Raw genomic sequence first — 24,941 nt, 5'->3', positions numbered from 1 at the left:
TAGAAAGGGAAACCACATTCTGAGGCGATGACTTTCAGTGAACAAGACAGCTACTGACTCTGTCGGTTATATACGTATCCACTGTGACATTTGTATCAACAGATATAGCAAATTATTGTTAGGCGCATTCAAAGTTGATTATACATAGCTACTGCCATAGACCTATACAGACTGTCACTATCATTGTTATGTGATCAGATTTGTCAATTTTACAGAAAGAAATTGCAGCAAATGCCAGCTGGAAGAAACAAGGTGTATGTGACAATCTGGATTCACTTTTGATTGTATCGTTAGGAGAAATGAAATAAACAATTTCTAAACCTTCCTTCTTAATAAGAGTTTTTGTCTTCAACTAGAGTTGGAAATAGAAAGAAAGAAAAAGAAATTCTAAAGTAAAAATAAAAGGATTAAAACTTCTTTGAATTAAGTCCTGACTTCCTTACACATAATACAAACAGATATTGATTCTTTATGAGAGACAACAAAAAATTTCCACATTAGAAACATCATTCTTAACCAAATAACATTTTCATAACAGTCTGGGAATCAGTAATGATCTCTTTTTATTGCTATGTTTACAGTCGAAATCAAGCCTAAAGTTTCTCCAATAGACTGTGTAAAAGTAGCGTGAAAATTTGTGAAATGATGGTTGAATTCAACTCAACATGACCGGATAAAGGTCTAAAGAGTACTTTATGATGACCATTATGAACTATAATACCTGTGGGACAAATTTAATGGGTGGATAATGAGAAAAATGTTCTTCTGATTGTACCCAATTCTTTTAGCAGGAAATTGAATGATAGCCTTTTGACGAAAATGGTCACTGACTGATTGACAGTCTTCCTTGACTAACACAAATCTTTTACCTTAAAAAACAAGAAAAGGCACCAGGCAAGTTCCGCTGGCCCGCGATTAGAAGGGATGAATGTTGTTGCCCTCACGTGATTTCAACCACGACAAATTGCATCTATGAATTGTAAGGCTTTTGCCACTGGCCATTTTAACAGCGTATTAGCCAGTAATAGTATTAATAGTATTTACTAACTTATTACTTGGAATAGTCTTGAACAATTACTAGCAAGACTGAAGATGAACTTTACACTGTCAGAGATAATATATTTCATGGCACAACAACATACATTTTTCATTCATTCGTGAATAACATTGATACAATAACTATCATTATAGGTGACGATAACTTTTTCATCAAGTGAAAAGAGAGAAACGAGAGAATTGTGGAAACCCCTCCTCTTTTACTGCCCAAGGGGTTGTGATCTAACCTATATTAGCCCAAAAAGCATGCATGTATGTGTACTTCAAAAATCCACAAGAAGTAGTCGTAATATAACCGTAAACAATTTTATTTTAGGCTTACTATAACGTAGCTACTGAAGGTTGTATCGAGCAACGTTTTTTGTCTATCCTGAACAAATCCTAATGCATAATTTGTTTGGACTGCGGTGAGGCTTGAACACAGGTTCCCTGCATGACAGTCCGCATCTCTAACCACTATGCTATTTAACAAGAGGTAATTAATCAGTCAGTCACTCACTCAGAGACATTTGCTCTTCTTGGCCAGCTCCACTTCCGCGGTCCATCAAAAATGATGGGTGGGGGGGTCAGTAAAGGGGGGTCAGTAAAGGGGTTAGTAACACATCCATCTTTGGATGTGTTACTAATTTTCACATTTCAGTGCATGTATTAAAAGAAACCACAAGAAGTCACCCATACATTTGGAACTATTCCACATAAGCATGGAACATTGCTTCATTACAGTAGACATGGGGAGTGACTGACCTTTGCTGTTCGCCCATGCATAGGTACGGCTGACAGTAGGACTCCTAGACATCTTCTGCCCTTCTTTTTGGGTCCCTCGCAGTCCAACTGCAGCCCAACTCGGCCCCTCCTTCCCTGGGCGCACATACTTGGGCAGAGCCTTATAGAACCATGCTCCAGAGCGCTTCCAAACCTGGACAATATAAATAATCATTGTCATCAGTTTTTATGACAAATGTGTTCTTACATGGGCCCTTACATGGTATTGCACTTAAGAATAAGTCACATGAAAATACAAATAGCAATTCTGAAAATGACACAGGAGTTTAATCAAAATCCTGCAGCGCATGCAAGGACCCCCTGCTCAAGAAAGCACATGTACAGGCCTGTCTGAAGTTTGCCAATGAACATCTGAATGATTCAGAGGAGAACTGGGTGAAAGTTTTGTGGTCAGATAAGACCAAAAATGTGCTCTTTGGCATCAACTCAACTCGCCATGTTTGGAGGAGGAGGAATGCTGCCTAAGACCCCAAGAACACCATCCTCACCGTCAAACATGGAGGTGGAAACATCATGCTTTGGGGGTGTTTTTCTGCTAAGGGGACAGCACAAATTCACCGCATCAAAGGGACGATGGACGGGGCCATGTACCATCAACTCTTTGGTGAGAACCTCCTTCCCTCAGCCAGGGCATTGAAAATGTGTCGTGGATGGGTATTCCAGCATGACAATTACCCAAAATACACAGCCAAAGCAACAAAAGAGTGTCTCAAGAAGAAGCACATTAAGGAGCGGCCTAAACCTTAATGACTTCAAGAAGATCTGCAAAGAGGAGTGGAACAAAATCCCTCCTGAGCAAACCTGGTGGCCAACCACAAGAAACGTCTGTGATTGCCAACAAGGGTTTTGCCACAAAGTACTAAGTCATGTTTTGCAGAGGGGTCGAATACTTATTTCACTCATTAAAATGCAAACCAATTTATAAAATTTTTGACATGCATTTTTCTGGATTTTGTTGTTGTTATTCTGTCTCTCACTGTTCAAATAAACCTACCATTAAAATTATAGACAGATAATTTCTTTGTCAGTGGGCAAACGTACAAAATCAGCGGGGGATCTAATACTTTTTCCCCCTCACGGTATTCATCACTGTATAATAACACCAGTATTATTGATCACTGCATTATTACTCTCAGTATTATTCCTCACTGTATAATAACTCCACTATAATTCATCACTGCATACTAACTCCAGTATTATTCATTACAGTATAATAACTCCACTATAATTCATCACTGCATACTAACTCCAGTATTATTCATTACTGTATAATAACTCCAATATTATTTGTTTTTGGAAGCACCCTTAGCAGTCAAAACAATCACCTTGATAAAATGTAATTTACTTTGCACAACTTCATCCAAAACATTTATCCTTAGTTTTTGTCAGACTTGCCATCAAATTCCTCATATGGGAGTCACTTAAAGATAATATCCCAGCATTGACTCAAATGTAAGCAGAGGGGATTAGAGTGAAATCCCTTATTAGACCAACATTGATTTAGCAATTAGCATTTTAAGCATAAAACATGTTAGCAAGCAATTCAAGAATTGTTTGAGTAGACAATTATTTTCCATTAATATCCATGTCTTCGATTAGTCTAACAGTGCTGTCTGGTGAAGCACTGACTGTCTCCTGGCATGGTAACAGATACATAGTAGGCACTTTCAATCTCCTTCATTGCTTTGTGCATTGCAACCATGGCAATAGATGACAGCTGCCACTTAACCCCTGAACATTAGCAAAAAGGAGCTTGGCATGCCAAAAATTATGTTTTTTTTTCTTTTAAACTGGAAGAATACACTCTGCAGTCATTTGGTGAGCAATGGACTTGCAAGAGCAACAGAAGTTGGTTTAATTTTCTGGTATTTTTACAGTAATAATGAGGTATAGTGCCTGGTTACAGAAGGTATCTATGGAATTACTGCTCAAGAGAAGGGCTACCAGGGCCCAGCAGGAACATCTGTGAGGGTGCACTGTTCTGAATGGCTGTACAATTCAAGTAAAAAGTTCTGCTTTGAAAACCAAATAGTTTTTCCATGACCTATAGTGTAACAGGGAGATACACAGAACTGACACTGGATAATTGGTTTGGGCTCTGAAGGGCATTTATTAACAAACACAGTAGAAATGGAGGGAATCAAAAACAATGACCAAAGCACTGGGGATGTTGAGCCAGCTTTGTTCTAGGTGGCCTCACTGTGGCGTTGATATGGGTGTGGGCAGTCATTGCTTTGGCAACTTCAGCACTTCTTACTATCTTCCTGTATCTTCTCACAGTCACAGTGGTAGAGCAGAGGTTCAGCGCAAAGTAATCTCTAAGTACTCTATATATCTTCTGCCCAGGTCGCCTAAATCAGGGGTCGGCAAGTTTTTTTAAGCCACTACATGGTGGGCCAGAACATAGTCAAAAGATAATTAAAAAAATTAATTGATGAAAAATAGAATTGCCTGTTACAGACTGTTACAGTTTCTTCTGTAACTGCTTAGACAGCTGCGGTTACTTTGTGGTTAAATCCCGTAGAACAATCAGAAACAAAAAGCCACAGTTGTGTGACGTTGTCTGGCTGGATTCATTAATACAGTACTACTGACACGTAGGCCTAACCCAGCAAGTGTCTTCATTCACCAACTTGCAACACAGACTGCCATTATACTGTTAGTTTTTTCGTACCACACATTTCCTGACCTCTATTTCAGAGGTGTGTCAAGCAAGCCACAATTGAATGCACTTCCGAACTTTACAAAGTGAAACTCTAAATTCAAAGCGTTGTTGCAAAAAAATAATCTTGCGCTTTTATTTTGTAGGCAAAATCACTACAGAGGAAGTGTTTTTTGTGAGTAAATGTTGCTGTCATGACTGAGATCTATTTCAGCACCAGCATAACTTGCGGTTGGGCAAGTTTTGTCCTTCGGGCCGTCTTTTGCCGAAACCTGTAGCTTTTAATCTGACATGTATTGTACATTTTTATTTGAAATTTGCGTTCTGAATATCAGATGAATTTGTGGATTTTTTTTTGTTGGATAAACCATTTCTTTAAATTATTATTTTTCACAAAAAACAAAACAATGATTCATGGAGATAATGTCAAGGGTACTGGCGCCCTTTTAACCTTCCCCTGTCAAGGCTTGATTGGAGGCAGGTGTGCCTCTTCAGAGGGTGGCAGCTGATTCATAACTATTGTGGTGCAACGCTGATGGAGGGATTGCATCACAATAGTCACTTATGAAGAAGACAAAAGTGATTCAACTGAAAGGCAACCACATCTAAATTTGCTGAATCACAGGAAGTGGTTCAGCCCTTCATCTTTATTAAAGTTGGTTGACGGTGGACCTTAAATTAAAAGTCTGGGAAATAAATTTGACTTTCAAACAATCACCACATAAGATCACCATTACAAAAAGCCGTTGTGTTGTGTAATGTTAAGTCAGTTAGCTAGCTAACTAACACCATTGCATTAAATTAGTATAGGCTACTTCAATGTTTTGACCCAGGCTGCACCTTCCAATCTGTAATACATAAAACATTTTTTTAAAGCACTTAAGTTAAACATGTTATTCAGGTTAATACCATATTAAGTTTTGATTCTATTTGTTGTGGGTTTTAAGTTAGATTATCTAGGCTGTTTAAACCCATGTTTGAAAATGGCAGATCATAATCTTAATTGCAATATTTGTCAAAATAATTGGATTCAATCATTTTTATCCAAATCTATTTGTTGATATCTACCCAAACGGTAATCCTACAAATAATATGCCTTTGGCCAGGTATCATTAGAAATGACACCTCAGTTGGTCTACCTGGTAAAATAAAGGTAAAATAAAAATATATTAAGAAAATATTTCAGAGAACAAATCTCCATTCAAAAACCCTTGCTGCACGCACCAGAACAAAACACCACCCTATGGGCAATTAAAGTTTCAGTTCAACCACCCCCAGCCTCAGGAATACTGTCTCTGACCACCTGAAGATAACACAGAGGCAATGCCTGAAGACCTTTTCCTAGTTGAAGGCTTTATGTTGACAGCTTTATTCCTTGTTGTCCTTGACCTTTTCCGCCCAGATGTGCTGCATACATATACACATACAACCTACAATACCTGAGCCAACCTGTTTGCCACAGAATGGCCCAGTGCTATGCAAATAAATCACATTACTCACTCCAGACATTCCGTCCTGTAGTACTTCAAATTTATATACCTCATCTGATATCAGTGGAAACCTGCATGCCTGCCAATGACCCACAATGCAGAAACAGTCAATAAATAAATAATAATAAAATCCATACCAAGCATGGATCAGGATGGCGAATATCTCAGAACTATTGGTATGAATTATGGATGATGACCTTGGAGAAATTCATATTAAGTGGCCACCTCTAAATGGATTGCAAAGAAGTAAAAGTAAGCAAACATAGTGTATTTGTCAGCAATTCTTGTGTCTGCCTAATCAATCAAATGTATTTCATAAAGCCCTTTTTACATCAGCAGTCACTAAGTGCTTTTAACAAAAATCTCCAGTATTATGCTTCTTATCACAGAAACCTTTGTAAATGTCAAAGTCAGAAAATAAAGTATACAACCCCTGTTCCATGTGCAAAGGAATGAAGTCTGACACTTAGGATCTGGCGCTCAAACCACTTAATTCACTGAAAAGTATTAAATGACACCCTTTAGGCACAATAAATTATAGCTCAACCTGATCTCCTCTGATGCAGAACCACTCCTCATGTGCATAGACAGCACAGGACCAAAGAGGTTTCATAAATCATTTCATCATTCAGGGAAAAAGAGACATAGAAGTTGTTACTTATTGATCAGTCACTCATTTCAATACTATGAGTTTTCACCCTCTGCCAGTCCAATGGACACTAGACCAGACATTCTACAGTAGCTGAACAAAAACTGTTTAAACCAAAGGGACCCAGGTCATGCTCAACTTGTGTGCTACTGTATTAATGTAAATGCACCTCCATGTATCATCTCATTTGGTATCATTTATTGATATCTATCTTAGAGCTGCACAATTAACCGGATTATAATCGAAATTGTGATATCGACATCTGCAATGTCCAAATCACCAATTTATGCAATTTTTGGCCCCAGAAAATAGGTGAATCAGACATGCGTCACGCAAGCTGCCCGTCAGGGGACATCAGTCCATAAATAGTTTCTCGTAGGCGCTGTAAGTATTTTGGTAGATATAAAACAAAGGGTCAAAGGTCATGCTCAACCTGTGTGTCACCTTTTCACCCTCTACTGTACTTTGCAACACAGACAGAAAAAGAAACATTGCTTGCTGCATGCTCTCACTTGTCCTCCCACGCCCACAGTCAACTAGGGAAATGTGTATGTTGATCCCTGGTTGACACAGTGGTCCGCAGCACCAACAAAAAAACATTGCTACATGAGACTACTAAGAGTACTGTGGATCTTTACTAGAGTGTTTTTGATCGGTAAGCCAGACGCTGACACAGTGAGAACCTCTGGATGCCATTATACACAGCTCATACGAAATAAGAATCATAAAACTGCTTGGCAGGTCAGTTATAGACAGACAAAAAATTCCTAATATTTACTAAAATAAGAAATAAGGCTACACTAGTCACCATTTTCAGGATATGACTTGGACCTGGACTATTAGTGATAAGACCAGGACTCACTTTCTCAACCACTGGAGACTCGCACTTAAACTCGTATTTGCTTCAACGACTTGAAGGGAATAACTTCAAATGGGTACACTTTGGAGGTACTGAAAATCAGTACCTCCAAATCCGAGGCCATGGTCCTCAGTCGGAAAAGGGTGGCTTGCCCACTTCAGGTTGGTGGAGAGTGCCTGCCTCAAGTGGAGGAGTTTAAGTATCTAGGGGTCTTGTTCACGAGTGAGGGAAGGATTGAACGGGAGATTGACAGACGGATCGGTGCAGCTTCTGCAGTAATGCAGTCGATGTATCGGTCTGTCGTGGTGAAGAAAGAGCTGAGCCGCAAGGCGAAGCTCTCGATTTACCAGTCAATCTACGTTCCTACTCTCACCTATGGTCATGAGCTTTGGGTCATGACCGAAAGGACAAGATCCCGGATACAGGCGGCCGAAATGAGCTTTCTCCGCAGGGTGGCCGGGCGATCCCTTAGAGATAGGGTGAGAAGCTCGGTCACCCGGGAGGAGCTCAGAGTAGAGCCGCTGCTCCTCCACATCGAGAGGGGTCAGCTGAGGTGGCTTGGGCATCTTTTTCGGATGCCTCCGGAACGCCTTCCTGGGAAGGTGTTCCGGTCCCGTCCCACCGGGAGGAGACCCCGGGGAAGACCTAGGACACGCTGGAGGGACTATGTCTCCCGGCTGGCCTGGGAACGCCTCGGTGTCCCCCCGGAAGAGCTGGAGGAAGTGTCTGGGGAGAGGGAAGTCTGGGCATCCCTGCTTAGACTGCTGCCCCCGCGACCCGGCCCCGGATAAGCGGAAGAAGATGGTATGGTATGGTATGGGTACACTTTGATGAGGAGATATAACACTACACACATTTTTCCCAAGTTCGTAAGACCAGGGTGTGACCAGGGTGTTAAACGTTGACCATCAATTTACCACAATAACAGGCAGTTTATATTTGTTGTCCGTGTAAATCTAAATAGGATTGCTGGTCTGATCCCATAGTTCTATCATCTCCCATGACTGCGCTCTTGATGAAGGCACCAAGTACAATGCATGTTAAGTTAGGCTAGGGGGTAGATATTACTATCCACAATAATCAGGGAAGATCTGTAATTTATACAGAGCATGGAAGTTTGTTAATACCACAATAAGAATGTTTTGTCGGAGACACGAATGGCAACGATATTAATGCTTAGCTTAGGCTAGCAAAAACTTCAGATGACAGTTTAGCAAGCTACAAGCACTGTGTTAGCAGGTGGATTCACACAAATACAGGGTCACTGGAGCAGTTAGGGAATAGGGTCAGAGGGGAGCCGGCACTGGTTTTCTTGTTTGACAGGTTTTTGGAAATATATTGGGGTGAGGGATGCAAGGAGATATTCCAATTTTCAACTGGTAATTGTACCTGTGCATACGTACAAACGGATATGTATCCTACTAACCTGTTGTTAGCCAGGATTCACGATCAAGATTCACAATGTGAATGCCTACTCTCCAGTGCCATATTGGAGACAAAAAAGACCTGTGAGGTCAGGCCTGGTTCTAGACTGCTTTGATTGAGGGGGCATTGGGAAATGTTGAGGGGACAAGATTTTTTTTCTTTCCATTATATGTGATATAATTGGCAGTTTTTCCATAATTTATTAAAGTATTGTCTACTGGAAAATGTTTCAATGATGCCCAATTTCACAACGTGATCTAGCTTAAAAGTAAATGCATATTTTCTGATAATTCTAAAAATTAAAGAATATTAGAACAGTTTATAACAAATACATATTTTAAATGCTTAATATATTAGACCAGAGGTTCTCAAAATGTTTACACTGTGTACCCCCTCAGAAAAGATCTCACATTATATACAGCCCTGGAAATGATTAAGAGACCACTGCAAAATTCAGTTTCTCTGGTTTTACTATTCATAGGTATGTGTTCGAGTAAAATGAAAATGTTGGTTTTATTCTATAAACTAATGACAACAATACTCCCAAAATTCAAATAAAAATATTGCCATTAAAAGTATTTATTCGTAGAAAACTATGGGTCAAAAAAAAAGATGCATTGTATTCAGAACTCAACTCAACAACAAAATATTAATGTAATAACTTAGGAAGAGTTCAAAAATCTGTATTTGGTGGAATAACCCTGATTTTTAATCACAACTTTCATGCGTCTTGGCATGCTCTCCACCAGTCTGTCATAGTGCTGTTGGGTGAATTTATGCCACTCCCGGCACACAAATTCAAGTAGCTCGGCTTTGTTTGATGGCTTGTGACCATCCATCTTGATCAAATTCTAGAGGTTTTCAATGGGGTTCAGGTCTGGAGATTGGGCTGGCCATGACAGGGTCTTGATCTGATGGTCCTCCATCCACACCTTGATTGACCTGGCTGTGTGGCATGGAGCATTGTCCTGCTGGAAAAAACAATTCTCAGAGTTGGGGGATATTGTCAGAGCAGAAGGAAGCAGGTGTTCTTCTAGGATAACCTTGGCTTGATTAATGTGTCCTTCACAAAGAAAGATCTGTACGATTCCAGCCTTGCTGAAGCATCCCCAGATCATCACCTCCAAATTTCACACTGGGTGCGAGACACTGTGGCTTTCATGTCTCTGCAGGTCTCCGTCTAAACAACCAGGTGTTGGGCAAAGCTGAAAATTTGACTCGTCAGAGATGACGACCTTACTCCATTCCTCCATGGTCCAATCCTTATGGTCTTTTGCCAGCTTCAGCCTGGCTCTTCTTTGCTTCTCACTGATGAAGGGCTTTTTTCTATCTTTGCACAACTTCAGCCATGCCCCTAGGAGCCGGTTTATAACCATCCTCGCTATGCACTTTACCCCAGCTGCTGTTTGCCATTCTTTTTGTAGGTCACTTGATGTCATCCTACAGTTGTTGAGTGACATTCTAATGAGTTCATGGTCATCAGTGGACAGTCGTTTTTGCACTCTGCCAGTCTGTAGCTTTGTTGTCCCCAATGTCAGTTGCTTGACCTTGTTCTTATGAACCGCCGTCTCTGACATTTTCAGGATGGAAGCAACTTGACGCTCACTGTAACTTTCAAGGTTTATTTGTCAAATGCATCGAACAACACAGCCAAGAAGAGTTGCGCTGGAAAACTATGGAATTAATAATGATATTTAAGGAGAAAAGATGTGTTGGGAAGTAGTCTCCCGAAGGAAGATGATATGCATTTGACGCAACCACTTCAACTCCGTACACTGCAGGTTGGGCCCTGTCCAGGGCCTCCCCCAGATAGGGCCACAGTGTCGCCGGTCCCCCCGTCTCAGTCCCAAGGTCTTACGCTGCTATATTATTGTGCTGGGGGAGTAGGGTCAGTTCTCCTTCTCCACTATAAATCCTTGTTGATATGAGGAATGCATTTTCTGAATTTTCCCAGTCTCCTCCCGTTTTGAACTTAGGAGGGCATTAGGTCCTGGCCCACATCTGCAAAGTACCTGGCTTGGGGGACCCGTTGGTGTCCCTCTCTAGAGTCCTCCTGGTTGTGTTGATCGAGATGGATTGATTTCCTGCCTGTTGGGCCCTGTCCGGGGCCTCCCCCGAGTAGGGCCACAGTGTCACCGGACCCCCCCGTCTCAGTTCCAAGGTTACGCTGCTATATTATTGTGCTGGGGGATATGAGGAATGCACTACTAACTTTTCTCAGTTTCCTCCAGTTTTAAATTTTAGGAGGAGATGAGGTCCTGGTCCACACCTGCGGATTACCTGGTTTGGGGGGCCCGTTGCTGTCCCTGTACTTGTCCACCTGGTCATATTTCTGACCTAATCTAAAATCAAATAGACTCTGGATTTGGCCCAGAGAAATGTATTTATTATTCCAATTGGACTCTAAATAACTCACCCGGCACAGCCAGAAGAGGACTGGTCACCCCTCTGAGCCTGGGTCCTCTCTAGGTTTCTTCCTAAAATTCGACCTTAGGGAGTTTTTCCTAGCCACTGAAATTCAACACTATTGTTGTTTGCTCCTTGGGGTTTAGGGCCGGGTGTCTCTGTAAGGCACTTTGTGACAACTGCTGTTGTAAAAAGGGCTTTATAAATAAGTTTGATTGATTTGAAATTTGATTGATCGAGACGATGCCTGACGATTTAAGCTGTCACTGTGCTGACATCTCCCCCTCCCCTGTGTTGTTCCTGTCCTTGTCCATCAGGTCATGCTTCTGACCTGGACTAAGTTTAAATAGACTCTAGCCTCAGCCCACACAGATTATTAATTTTTACAATTTGTACTCTTAATGTTCCCCCGGCACAGCCAGAAGAGGACTGGCCACCCTTCTGAGCCTGGGTCCTCTCCAGGTTTCTTCCTACATTTTGGCATTCTTGGTAGTTTTTCCTAGCCACTGAAATACAACACTACTGTTGTTTGCTCCTTGGCGTTTAAGGCCAGGTGTTTTGTATAAGCACTTTGTGACATCTGCTGATGTAAAAAGGGCTTTGAAAAATACATTTGATTGATTGAGATAGGCCATGTGTTTCTTTTTGCATCTCAGAATATTGCATCCATTGGTTATCAATGGCTGCTGACAAGATTGACTTTAAACTAAGAGTGCAGGTCTATAATCAGTTTATTTCTATAATTTTAAAATCAATTGCTGGTGTCCCTAATAATCATGTTACGTTTGTGCGGGTAAAACGTATTTGTGTGCGGGTTTTCACGTTTGCAAACGTGTGTTTGCTTGCCTGGGGATTCTGCAATGTTGGTGGTTTTGGAGACTACTGTATTTATGTACACACAAAAAGCCACAGATATCTTGAATTTTATATTCAACAATGTCAATAAATTTTTTGAGAAATTGCCATTTATTTTTCAACAATGTTTTGAAGCATTTAGAAACATGAAAAAAACAAATAACAGAAAAGGTTAACACATCCTTCGATTTTGGGTTATATTCAGATAAACATCCAGATTCTGGAAGATCAAGGGTTATTGGATTAATTGGAACCACTGAATATCTAACAGAACTTTAGCGTATAATGTAGAGATGTAGCCCAATCATATTGAAGTAGAAAGCAATGGTTTAAAAACCCTTTCCAAAGGCACTGTACAAAACCCATTGGTTAACATCCTAGCTATGTAAACTCTAACATTGACTGATCCCGCAAAGGTTGTTCAAGTGGTTATAGGCTATTGCTATTTGTTTTCTAATGCCTCTTAATATGAAAGCAATCTAATTGTAATCAAAGTAATCTGATTATATTACTGATTTTGAGTAATCTAAATGTTACGTTACTGATTAAAAATGTGGACAGGTTAATTGTAACTGTAACAGATTAAAAGTAACCTACCCAACCCTGGCACTCTAGGCATCTCCCCTGACGTCGAGGACCAGCAGTGGATGACTCTGAGACTCAAAATGAAAACGCGAGTTGGAGTCGGATGTGATGCATACATATTTGAAAATATTTGAAAATATTTCAACTACATATTTGAAAATAACTGCCAGTGAATACCGAAGAACAAAACAAGGTTAGTTCATATGGATGGTCAGTTACCATCAGCTAATGTTCATGCAGGTAACTCCAAACCATATTCTGCTGCCAATTGCCACTGTGCTTCAGTGGTGCCATATATTCACTTGGCAAACATTGAATTCATTGATACTGTGCGACAGATTTGGGACATGCCATTTGAAATGGAATTTATGGCAAACAAAATTTTCTTTAGGGCATTTTAATTAGTGGCTATGATAACCTAGGTAATGTTCAGGCGCAGAGGCAGTGGTTCGTGAAATGAGTTCTGTCCGTGTGGCATGGCCATTCTGACCGGCAACTGGATCAGGAATCTGTCTGCTTGGGGTGCTTGGAGTAGAGCAGCGAGCCAGAACACTATTAGTGCCATCCGGATCCACAATGTTACAATGATGTGGGGTCAGGCTCGGAGAGGTTCGGGGTCTAATCCTCCAGTATTAACGCAGAGAAAGTGACAGACCACTGGACTGGGGCCCAGGTTAAGGAGGAACTCGGCTTGTGAAAAGATGACTTCCAATCCACTTCTTTCCTTTTTGGCATACATCCTATCCAATGCAAATTGAGTATGTACGTCAAAAATATTCTGCTTTGCTACAATACAAATGACAAGATACTCACATTGACAATGGATATGTCAAAGAGAACAATATGAATATCTGAACCTGTCATGGCGTTTTCCATTTGTTAGATGGTGGGGTCTTAGACAATGGAGTTATTTAAGCCAGAAATTAAAGATTTTTATTTTGATGTGACAACTCTATGAAGACAGTTTGAAATTAGCAATCCAGGACTGTACATTTGGTATGACAGTGATGGATTCTTACTTTAAAATCATAATTCAACAGTTTTTTTGCTCTAATCCCACCACATGATAAATCAAACCTCTGTTCATTTTATATGCAGTGAGCTTACTTTCCTGCCCAATTTCCCCTGTAGACAGTTCAGAGCAGTTAAATTCTGTTAAATACTCACTATTTAGATGTAATCTTCAACACATCACCTACTCCTGATCTCTATCATTTACTCACATGGCCAGTGAATTTGCATTAGTGTTGCAGCTCTCCATGATTTCATAAATCTCTTGGACTGCTTACATGCTTTCTGAGAAACAGCTTGGCTTCCAGTGTCCAGTTATCCATCATATTGTTTTTAGTTAATCAGTAAATCTGAGTTGTTTGTTTCCGATGAGCACCAAAGCTTTCCTGAAGATTAGGATAACCAAATGGATTTCCTCTGCCTGACGTTAACATTACCAAACCACTGTGTACAGGTTGAGCCAAAATGTGGAGTTATCTAATGTAGTATACATCTTTTATAATGGTATTTCATGTTTCCTTCAAAGTTTTTTTTTTTATTGCCACCAGCTGAAGTTATTGAAAGCAAAGATGATATGTATAAACTAGTGCTGTCAAAATTATTATGTTAATATTAACAGCAAATCCTGGTAAGGGAACATTTTGAGCAGACTGTTGTAGGAAACAAAAGTAAATGTATCTATCCATCATGCAAACATGTACATGCATTTACAGTGGGAAGTATTTGATACACTGACAATTTTGCAGGTTTTCCTACTTACAAAGCATGTAAAAGTCTGTAATTTTTTTTCATAGGTACACTTCAACTGTGAGAGACGGAATCTAAAAAAAATACAGAAAATCACATTGTATTTTTTTTAAATATTAATTTGCATGTTATTGCATGACATAAGTATTTGATCACCTTCCAACCAGTAAGAATTCCGCCACTCAGACCTGTTAGATTTCTTTAAGAAGCCCTCCTGTTCTCCACTTATTACCTATATTAACTGCACCTGTTTGAACTTGTTACCTGTATAAAAGACACCTGTCCACACACATAATCAAACTGACTCCAACCTTTCCACAATGGCCAAGACCAGAGAGCTGTGTAAGGACATCAGGGATAAAATTGTAGACCTGCACAAGGCTGGGATGGCCTACAGGACAATAGGCAAGCAGTTTGGTGAGAAGAACAGGTCTGGGGCTCCATGCAAGATCTCACCTCGTGGGGCATCAATGATCATGAGGAAGGTGAGGGATCAGCCCAGAACTACACGGCAGGACCTGGTCAATGACCTGAAGAGAGCTGGGACCACAGTCTCAAAGAAAACCATTAGTAACACACTACGCCGTCATGGATTAAAATCCTGCAGCGCACGCAAGGTCCCCTGCTCAAGCCAGCGCATCTCCAGGCCCGTCTGAAGTTTGCCAATGACCCTCTGGGTGATCCAGAGGAGGAATGGGAGAAGGTCATGTGGTCTGATGAGACAAAAATAGAGCTTTTTGTTCCAAACTCCACTCGCTGTGTTTGGAGGAAGAAGGATGAGTACAACCCCAAGAACACCATCCCAACTGTGAAGCATGTAGGTGGAAACATCATTCTTTGGGGATGCTTTTCTGCAATGGGGACAGAACGACTGCACCGTATTGAGGGGAGGATGGATGGGGCCATGTATCACGAGATCTTGGCCAACAAGCTCCTTCCCTCAGTAAGAGCATTGAAGATGGGTCGTGGCTGGGTCTTCCATCATAACAACGACCCGAAACACAGTCATACAATGTGATTTTCGGGATTTTTGTTTTAGATTCCATCACTCACAGTTGAAGAGTACCTATGATAAAAATTACAGACTTCTACATGCTTTGTAAGTGGGAAAATCTGCAGAATCGGCAGGGTATCAAATACTTGTTCTCCCCTCTGTATATGTAGGTATTAATGTAAAATGCAGTACATAAGTACTTTGAACAGTGAAACAAGTTGCATTGTTTTGGTACATTGGATTGGAAATGAAAGTGTTTGAGGTTAAAATACAGACTGTTAGCTTTAGTTTGATGGTATTTACATCCATAAACTGTGAACCGTGTATGAATTACAGACCTTTTTATAGAGTCTAAAAGTAATTGGAAAAATTAAAGTTATGATATTCTGTATTTTAGTTGCAAATTCTTTTAATGACTGCCTGAAGTCTGGAATCTATAGACATCACCAAATGCTGGGTATCTTTCCTGATGATGCTCTGCCACCCCATCCTGGGTTAACTGAAAGTATAGTCGGGGATAAAGCATGCACCCATGAGATGCCTCAATATTCAGGTTAGGATTGTGGATAGGTTGTAGCTTACCGTACCAATCTAAATATGGGTTCCAGGAGGAGGTGTAGACAACAACACCTGAGCTTAGTAATGAGCTAGGGGGACAGTATGGTGTTGAATAAAAAAAAACAGCATTCTTACAAAGGTACTGCACCGGGGCAGTGTGAATTGCTAGAGAGATCTTTTTCTGCTGATCTGTCGGGTAGCTACACAAACTGGAGTGAATCCAGAGTGTCCGGGATGGTGTTGATGTAAGCCAGGACCAGCTTTCAAAGCCCTTCATGGCTACAGATGCGAGGGCAAATAGACAATAGTCATTTAGGCAGGTTGCCTTGGTGTTCTTGTGCACAAGCACTATGGTGGTCTGTTTAATGCAATTCTTTGTTACAGACAGGGTGAGGGAGAGGTTGAAGATGTCCATGAAAAAAGTTGGTCAAGCAGCAATGTGAAATGTTAAGTTGTTTAAAAGTCTCACAACAGCTGCAAACAGTGAGATCACGCACACTTTCAAAACCCCAGTAGCTCTCATGCATGTTTCAGTGTTGTTAATCTTAAAGCATGCGTTTAACTTGTTTGAGTGGTTTGCGTCAATGAGAAACTCACATCTTCCTAAGATACAAGCCTAGTTCAGCCGACCCGCAATAGAAAGGGTTGATCGTTGATGCCCTCTTGAGATTTGAACCCAGGTCGCCCACATGAAAGGCACTACACCACAGAGCTGTACATTTGCTGGTTGTCGGTATAGCCTCTTGACATTATATAATCTTGTCACGCACTAACATCATGCCAAGTTTTAATATTTTGTTAGACACCATTCACCGTTGTGCTAAACTTATTAAAGTTTCTTATTAAGTTTGGCACTACCACAAATAGCATCTATGAACTGTATGACTTTTGCTATTGGACGTTTTAAAAGCTTATTAGCCAGTAATATTTCGCTGGACACCATTAACCATTGTGTTAAACTGAGTAATGTTTCTTAAGTTTACCTCCACCACAAATAGCATCTATGAACTGTATGACTTTTGCTATTGGACGTTTTAAAAGCTTATTAGCCAGTAATATTTCGCTGGACACCATTAACCATTGTGTTAAACTGAGTAATGTTTCTTAAGTTTACCTCCACCACAAATAGCATCTATGAACTGTATGGCTTTTGCCACTGGCCGTTTTAACAGCTTAATAACCATCCGTGAATGACACTGATACAATAACTACTGTATCAATATAGGTGGCGATAACTGACATTTTTGTCAAGTGAAAAGACGAGAGAAAAGTGTTTGTCTATCCTGAACAAATTACTAACATCCACCAGAACTGTTTTATTTTAGGCTTCCTATTACATAGCTAATTAAGATTGTAGCTAACAAAGCTTTTGTCTGTCCAAAAACAAATCCTATGGCATAATGTGTTTTTTCTGTGACAGGAGTTGAACGCAGGACTTGTAATTCCATAGCCCGCGCCTGTAATCACTATGCTATTTAACAAGGTGCAGTCACTCACTCACTCCCTCAGTAAGTTAGAGACATTCGCTCTTCTAGGCCGGCTCCACTTATGCGGTCCGGCATAAATAGCTGGCAACCTAAATATTTGGACAGGTACTATGTAACTTCTTTTAATATGCATTTCACACTAACATTTGTAATTGTTTAGGAATTATTTTTAAGCATTTTAAACAAAGAGCCAAATCAACCAACTCCTTTAGGTCAATGAAAACAGAAGAGCTGGCTCATCAAAAAAATCTGAATTTGTATGTGCATTTGGCTGTTTAAGCTTTGAACAATTCATTGAGTACAAACCTAGTGCCCCTTTTGGCTTGTGGTGGTATATAGGCAGCACACAATGTACACAATATATACACTATCTTGGTAGATAAAATAATCTGTTCTTTTAAGCAGCGGAATGGTTCATGTTAACAAAGAGGAACACAACTCCCCCCTCGGGATACCCAAGTTAGCCATCTAGTACTGACACAATATGGAGAATCAAAATGTAGGAATATCCACACACAGTCACGTCTCTTTTAAACCATAGAAAATTAAGTGTGGGTCAGGAGCTAGTAAGATGAAAACCATATAGTATGGTGCATTCTTATGTTTGTACATAGAAAGTGTTTTATATTGTCGGTGGGTGTACATGCAAAGTCTGAAAAAATGTCACTATATTAATAAACTATATTTTGTTACTTTATTGAAAGGACCACAACAAGCGAAGGACCCTAAAAAGATATGATTTTATACATTCATCCAGGTGCTAGGGCCATTTGGTCCGGGAAGGGGAGATATAAATGTTCCACATGGATTGGCACTGAACAGGTGTGATTAAAAACCATAGTTGCCTGGGAATGAGGGCATGGGTTGATCAGATAATAGGTACTTTGTTAGCCCTGACCGGCAAAGGGGTTAACATGTCCAAATGGAGGTAAACACACAAGCCAGGATCCCCAGGTCATATCTGTAGACTTTGCAGCCCTGAGATAACGATAGGGCTCACACCACAGACAGTCAGTAACTGACTAGTTTCATCAACCATCCAGCAAGCTTGCTCTTCCTATGGCAGTCATTGTATCTGCATAGAAAATCAATATTGGTACATATTACTCCATGTTCAAAACCATCTGATAAGGCAACTAAAACAAGCTGTTAGAGAAGGAAAATTACTGTTAATATCTACATAACGTATTTTGAAGGAAATTCACATAAGATGCTACATTTCTTTTGGTTTGTGTATTTATCCGAAAATACTGAACAATCCATTAGGCCAGTTTCACAAAAACAAACCACAAATCCACTGTATTTTCACTCAAACAAATCATCTATTACAAGAACATCATGAACTAGATTTAAGAAGCATATATATTATGATTCAAGTAAATGAGCTAACCCCCAGAGTAAGACCAGACACTACTGATCACTAGCCTGTGGCCTTAGCCTCTGGTAGCACAGGATGTTGTGATAGTATCAGTCCAATTAGTCATATCTGGTCAAAGTTGGCCTAGTCTCCATTCTTCTCCATTAATAAAAACATCACAGGGGAGATACTGGCAGACGAAATGAGGCTTGTAGATTGTCAAAGCATCCGGGCAGTGTCACTGTGGCCATTATACTACCACGCAAGCATCAAATAGCAACATGTGCTAGCAATGAGATGCAGTCCAGCTGCACGTCTCAATGTCATTATCAGAGTGCTCACTGTTCCACTCAAATATTTAAAGGTCATTGTAATGCACAGTCTTACTTTTAGCTGTGTGTAGACATACAAGTAAATAATAACATAGTATATTTATGCCTCTCAACATTTTATAGTAATTTAGCAAATACCAGTATAGTAATTTAGCAAACAGTATACCAAACATATTAGTTGGTTACTATAGAGGAGACGAGGCGTCATATTGCTGTATATCAAAGGAAGTATATATGTCTGTATATTTGTAGAAGGTAGTATACTGGCTCTACAATTGGCAGCATGAAGTTTGGTCCTCTGTTTGCTAGAAATAAGACAAAAAAGAAATTGAAACAGAAACAGAAATTGCCAATAGGGATTTTCAAACTACATATAAATAGAGGTACATGTGATTTTATCTTAATGATCAAGGTTTGAAATGATGTTGCCATATCTATTTGCGTCAATCCCATTGCAACAACAGCATAAGGACGATGAGTCAGGGAGGTCAGCATGTCAGGGCATAATCATTCCCCTCAGGTAGCTTTCTACATGGTAGACCAATAATGACGGACACTGAACCCACAATAACAAGAAACAAATGCCTGCGCCATATGAAATATCAGTCTTCAAACAGAAACATACACAGACTCTTACAATAGAGCAGGCTATATTATGGTCATTAAAAATCCATTAATTTATTTACTTTGTAATGCATTTGTAAGACCGCTGCAAGCAGATAAACTATTGGACCTTGAGTACAGAATCCCAATTTAAAGCTTGATATTGCCCAATGCCAGTTTTTCAAAATGGGGTATGAAAGTGGCAAATAAATATACACTTTTGAGATCCTTTGGAGATAAGTACTAAACACTATCTAAACGCTAGTCTGGGATGTAATGCAAGCATTTGTGAGTGAGAGTGAGAGAGAGAGAGTGAGAGAGAGTGAGAGAGTGTGAGAGAGAGAGAGTGAGAGAGTGTGAGAGAGAGTGAGAGAGTGTGAGAGAGAGAGAGAGAGTGTGAGAGAGAGAGAGTGTGAGAGAGAGAGAGTGAGAGAGAGAGAGAGTGTGAGAGAGAGAGAGTGAGAGAGAGAGAGAGTGAGAGAGTGAGAGAGTGTGAGAGAGTGAGAGAGTGAGAGAGTGAGAGAGTGAGAGAGTGAGAGAGTGTGAGAGAGTGAGTGAGTGAGAGTGAGAGAGAGTGAGAGAGAGAGAGAGAGAGAGAGTGAGAGTGAGAGTGAGAGAGAGAGAGTGAGAGAGAGAGAGTGAGAGAGTGAGAGTGAGAGTGAGAGAGAGTGAGAGAGTGAGAGAGAGAGAGAGAGAGAGAGAGAGAGAGAGAGAGAGAGAGAGAGAGAGATTGTGTGAGGCTAGAGAGGAGACTTGACAAAACAGAACTAGAAGACACTAAACTGAGGAGCAGAGTCTCCACAGAAGCATGTCAGCCCAAAACAAAATATGACTGAAGACAGCTAGCTGGAGTAAGCTCTTCCATTATCTGAGGAAGGCCGACAAAGGGCCCTGCCTTTCAGATGCTGACTCTATCTACAGGAGCAGATTACCCGAGAAGGGGAATGAAAAAGGAAGATCAGCTTTCAATGTGTGTGGTAAAAAAAAAAAAAAAAAAAATTGTAATGAAAAACACAGATTTACATTAAATTCTTATGATACAGTTCAGTCCACAATCATGCAGAGAAGTGGAATGTACTGCAGTTTTGAAAGCTAACACAATCTCATTATAATCAATGACTTCATTTGGGTAAGAGGATGGGATCAGCTAATCAGGGATGTGTAGAGAGCTCATTTAATGTTATTGACTTACTCTCTCTTGCAAAGTAGCATTGGCCAAATGCAACGCAGATACTTACAGCAAGTGCAAGGCTGTACTGGTTTGTCATAATCATGTACTGATCACATTGCTGTACGGGATAAGTAGTTAATTTTTCCCACATCTCCAGTATGTCTTGTAAACTTGAGTCTCCTCCCATATAACAATTACACTTAAAGCGATTTCCATGTTTTGATGACACAGCAAAACTCAGCCAATACATGACGTGGTGTACCATTTTTGGGGATCCGTTTTGACGTGCCACTTTTACAACCCATGGTCAGAATCACGGCCTTTAACCTTAATTGCTTCTGTAAGTCACTCAGGATCAGTGGCGTTTTTAACATGTAATAAAAATCAGTGGGGCACAAACCATTTCAAAATATAGGATACATACCGGTAAAGCTACAAAACAGAGAGAGCGCGAGAGAGCGCGAGAGAGATTGCTCTCCTTCTCTTTCACACACACATGTAAAATTATCACTGTCAAATTTACAACCTAAATTAGGAATGCAACCAAGTTCAGAACCAATGTGCCTACAGGGCCATACGCGAACAGCAATGAGCTCAACACCACTGAAGGCCACAACAAAGTGGAAATAAAAAAAATATATGGATAGAGATCCATTCTATGACAACAACCTTAATAGATAAGCATGGACACACTGACTCTCATCACCATCTATATCAATCGATACAGCACAAAAGCAGGATGACAAAATATGCTTTCACTCACCAAGGCTGAGGTCTCACTTGAAGAGAAAGGTGGCACGGCGGTTTTCCCTCTGGGCAAACTTTTCGATTACTTTGGGAATGAAGTCATGTAGCTGCTGAATCAGCTGGCTTTCGATGGACAACATGGCCAATGCGTTGAGTCGCAGCTGTCCCATGGTATTGCGAGTGAAGGTTTTTACCCTCTTCAAGGTAGAAAAGTTCCTCTCTGACTCGGATGTCGTCATAGGTGTTATGATCATTTTCAGCAGAGTGACGGTCTCAGCAAAACCCTCTTCTAGGTTGTGCTCATGGATGGATCTTAACAGAGACAGGGCCGTCTTACCAGTGTGAAGCTCAGTGTGGCGGTACAGAGTGGTCAGCTCAGACTTCAACTTTTCCTTGTTTCCTTTAGGCCATAGTTTCACCGCACAGTCAAGCTCAGATGTAGGGAATGACAGGACAAATTGTGGGAAGAGCAAGCTGTCAACCAGCTTGGCAGCGATCAGGTGGTCACTTTGTAAAGAGGGGAGATGACTGTGTCGCATGCCTCCTTAATCTCCAGCGCTGTGTTAGTTACTCGTCGGCCTGGCTCGTCTGTTCCATCGTGAACGGTGGCAGCCAATTCATCAGTTTGCTTCTGCATATTCTGGACATTCCCCTTGAAACAGGTGAGCGCGCTGTTGATCTCAGATGCATCGATGCTCCGTTTTTGCAGAGTGTTGTATAAAATATCAGTTTCTGGCATAAGGAAGAAGAAAACAATGCAGCAGCTGCAGAAAGGCCCGGTCCCGCCGTATGCCTCACCTATGGTGGCCTCATCCCATCCTGGTTGTGTGCACATGTCCTCCATACACAGGAGCAGCGCAGCGCAGTTTTCCCAAACTGCATTGACAGTTCTACTTTTAGAGTTCCATCGTACAGCGGGTGGTCTTGGAATGCATTTGTGTTGCCTCAGCATGTGCCGCAACATGGAGTGCCAGAGAAGAAGGTGGCAAAAGCAGTTAAATCTGAAGAAAAAAAAAAAACACCTTCAGGATGCTCATCCTTGCTGAACAAAGTTGCTGCAAGGTCAGGTTCAGCTGGTGAGCATAGCAGTGAACAAACTGGATATGTGGGTATGTCTCTTTCATTAGCGTCTGTACCCATCGGACGTTTCCACTCATTACAGCCATCATAAGTCTGAGCAATCCGCATTTCTCCCAGCTTGAGTGGTTCCAGCACACCCTTGATGGTATTAGAGAGGCCGAGTCCAGTTTTATCTCTGACTTCCAGGCAAGCAGTTTGGTGAGAAGAACAGGTCTGGGGCTCCATGCAAGATCTCACCTCGTGGGGCATCAATGATCATGAGGAAGGTGAGGGATCAGCCCAGAACTACACGGCAGGACCTGATCAATGACCTGAAGAGAGCTGGGACCACAGTCTCAAAGAAAACCATTAGATACACACTACGCCGTCATGGATTAAAATCCTGCAGCGCACGCAAGGTCCCCCGCTCAAGCCAGCGCATCTCCAGGCCCGTCTGAAGTTTGGATTATCCAGAGGAGGAATGGGAGAAGGTCATGTGGTCTGATGAGACAAAAATAGAGCTTTTTGTTCCAAACTCCACTCGCCGTGTTTGGAGGAAGAAGGATGAGTACAACCCCAAGAACACCATCCCAACTGTGAAGCATGGAGGTGGAAACATCATTCTTTGGGGATGCTTTTCTGCAATGGGGACAGAACGACTGCACCGTATTGAGGGGAGGATGGATGGGCCCATGTATCACGAGATCTTGGCCAACAACATCCTTTCCTCAGTAAGAGCATTGAAGATGGGTCGTGGCTGGGTCTTCCAGCATGACAATGACCCGAAACACACAGCCAGGGCAACTAAGGAGTAGCTCCGTAAGAAGCATCTCATGGTCCTGGAGTGGCCTAGCCAGTCTCCAGACCTGAATCCAATAGAAAATCTTTGGAGGGAGCTGAAAGTCTGTATTGCCCAGCGACAGCCCCGAAACCTGAAGGGTCTGGAGAAGGTCTGTATGGAGGAGAATTACAGGAAATGTATGATCTCTGTAATTGCAAACAAAGGTTTCTGTACCAAATATTAAGTTCTGCTTTTCTGATGTATCAAATACTTATGTCATGCAATAAAACTCACAGTTGAAGAGTACCTATGATACAAATGACAAATTCGGCAGTGTATCAAATACTTGTTCTCCCCACTGGTATCGCAACACAACCACCATTTGTGATTTTTCAGTTGTCTCATCTGCCTGTATGGCAACAAATGATGTCTCGTCCACTTGCTTGGCTATCTCCTCCCTGTACACTTCATACATACAGTCTAACAGTTTGTTTTGTACAGTGCCCTTTGAAGATGGGCTGAGCGTCATACTGCCTCTGAAGTCTCGAATCGTCTCAAAAATGCATCTGAATATTCCAGGATTCAGGGAGTCCACCGACTCGTCGAGCCCCTGCAGTGCGGTTTCAAATTTTCCACACAGTTTAATACGTTATGATTCGACTGAGAACGTACCTGGTTTCCTCCACCTTTTTGTTATGCTGCTCAATGGCGCGCCTGTATGCACTGTCAACTTGGGCTGCGACATTTACCCTTCCAAGTAAGCCCAATTTCACAGCATTGTCCAGATGACTCCTGCTGCTCTCATGTTTCGCAATCCTTTCAGAAAGATGTTTCAAATCTTTGTAACCCGTCCCAACAAATAGCAGACATGGAAAACAGAAGAGTGCCTTCTTTTGTATGTTAACCGTTAGCCACTTTCTCGTCAAAAAAACACTACGTTAAACCCGCGGTTACTTTTACCAGCAGTTTGAGTGATGACAATATCCCGTGGCTGATGGGCACCAAGTCGCTTTACTTCAAGGTTCTCCTCCAAATTAAGGGTTTTCAAACCAGTGCTCGACTACGAAATCCACTTTATTAGTTTTCTCAAGTTATCTGGCGTTTGTGAAGCTAACAAGCTAGCTAAGACAATCTACCCTCCTCGTTCTTCTTGCTGACTAAAGTTGGCGCCAGACAGACAGCCAGCCAATCAGGTCTGAAATACAAATGATGCTGTAGTGGGGCTACCGGCTGTTAGGGGCTACCGGCTGCATCAAATTAGTTTGATCTACATTGATTACATTAAGATTCTGCGTATTAATATTTTCACACATACAATGTACAT

General features: G+C 41.2%; 1 protein-coding gene across 2 annotated transcripts in view; it reads right to left on the bottom strand.

Annotated features, from left to right (window-relative positions):
- The window catches only part of doc2b (double C2-like domains, beta), an 88,571-nt gene that overhangs the window by 31,708 nt on the left and 31,922 nt on the right, over positions 1–24,941 (bottom strand). For both annotated transcript variants that reach the window (XM_020048581.1, XM_020048582.1), the window contains exon 7: positions 1,801–1,972. In XM_020048581.1, the coding sequence (XP_019904140.1) occupies positions 1,801–1,972 (172 nt within the window). The remainder of the gene's footprint in view (positions 1–1,800; positions 1,973–24,941) is intronic.

Source organism: Esox lucius, chromosome 7, assembly GCF_011004845.1.
Source record: "Esox lucius isolate fEsoLuc1 chromosome 7, fEsoLuc1.pri, whole genome shotgun sequence".
Taxonomy (NCBI): Eukaryota; Metazoa; Chordata; class Actinopteri; order Esociformes; family Esocidae; genus Esox; species Esox lucius.
The sequence above is the reverse complement of the archived record's forward strand: the minus strand, read 5'-3'. Positions and strand labels throughout refer to the sequence as shown.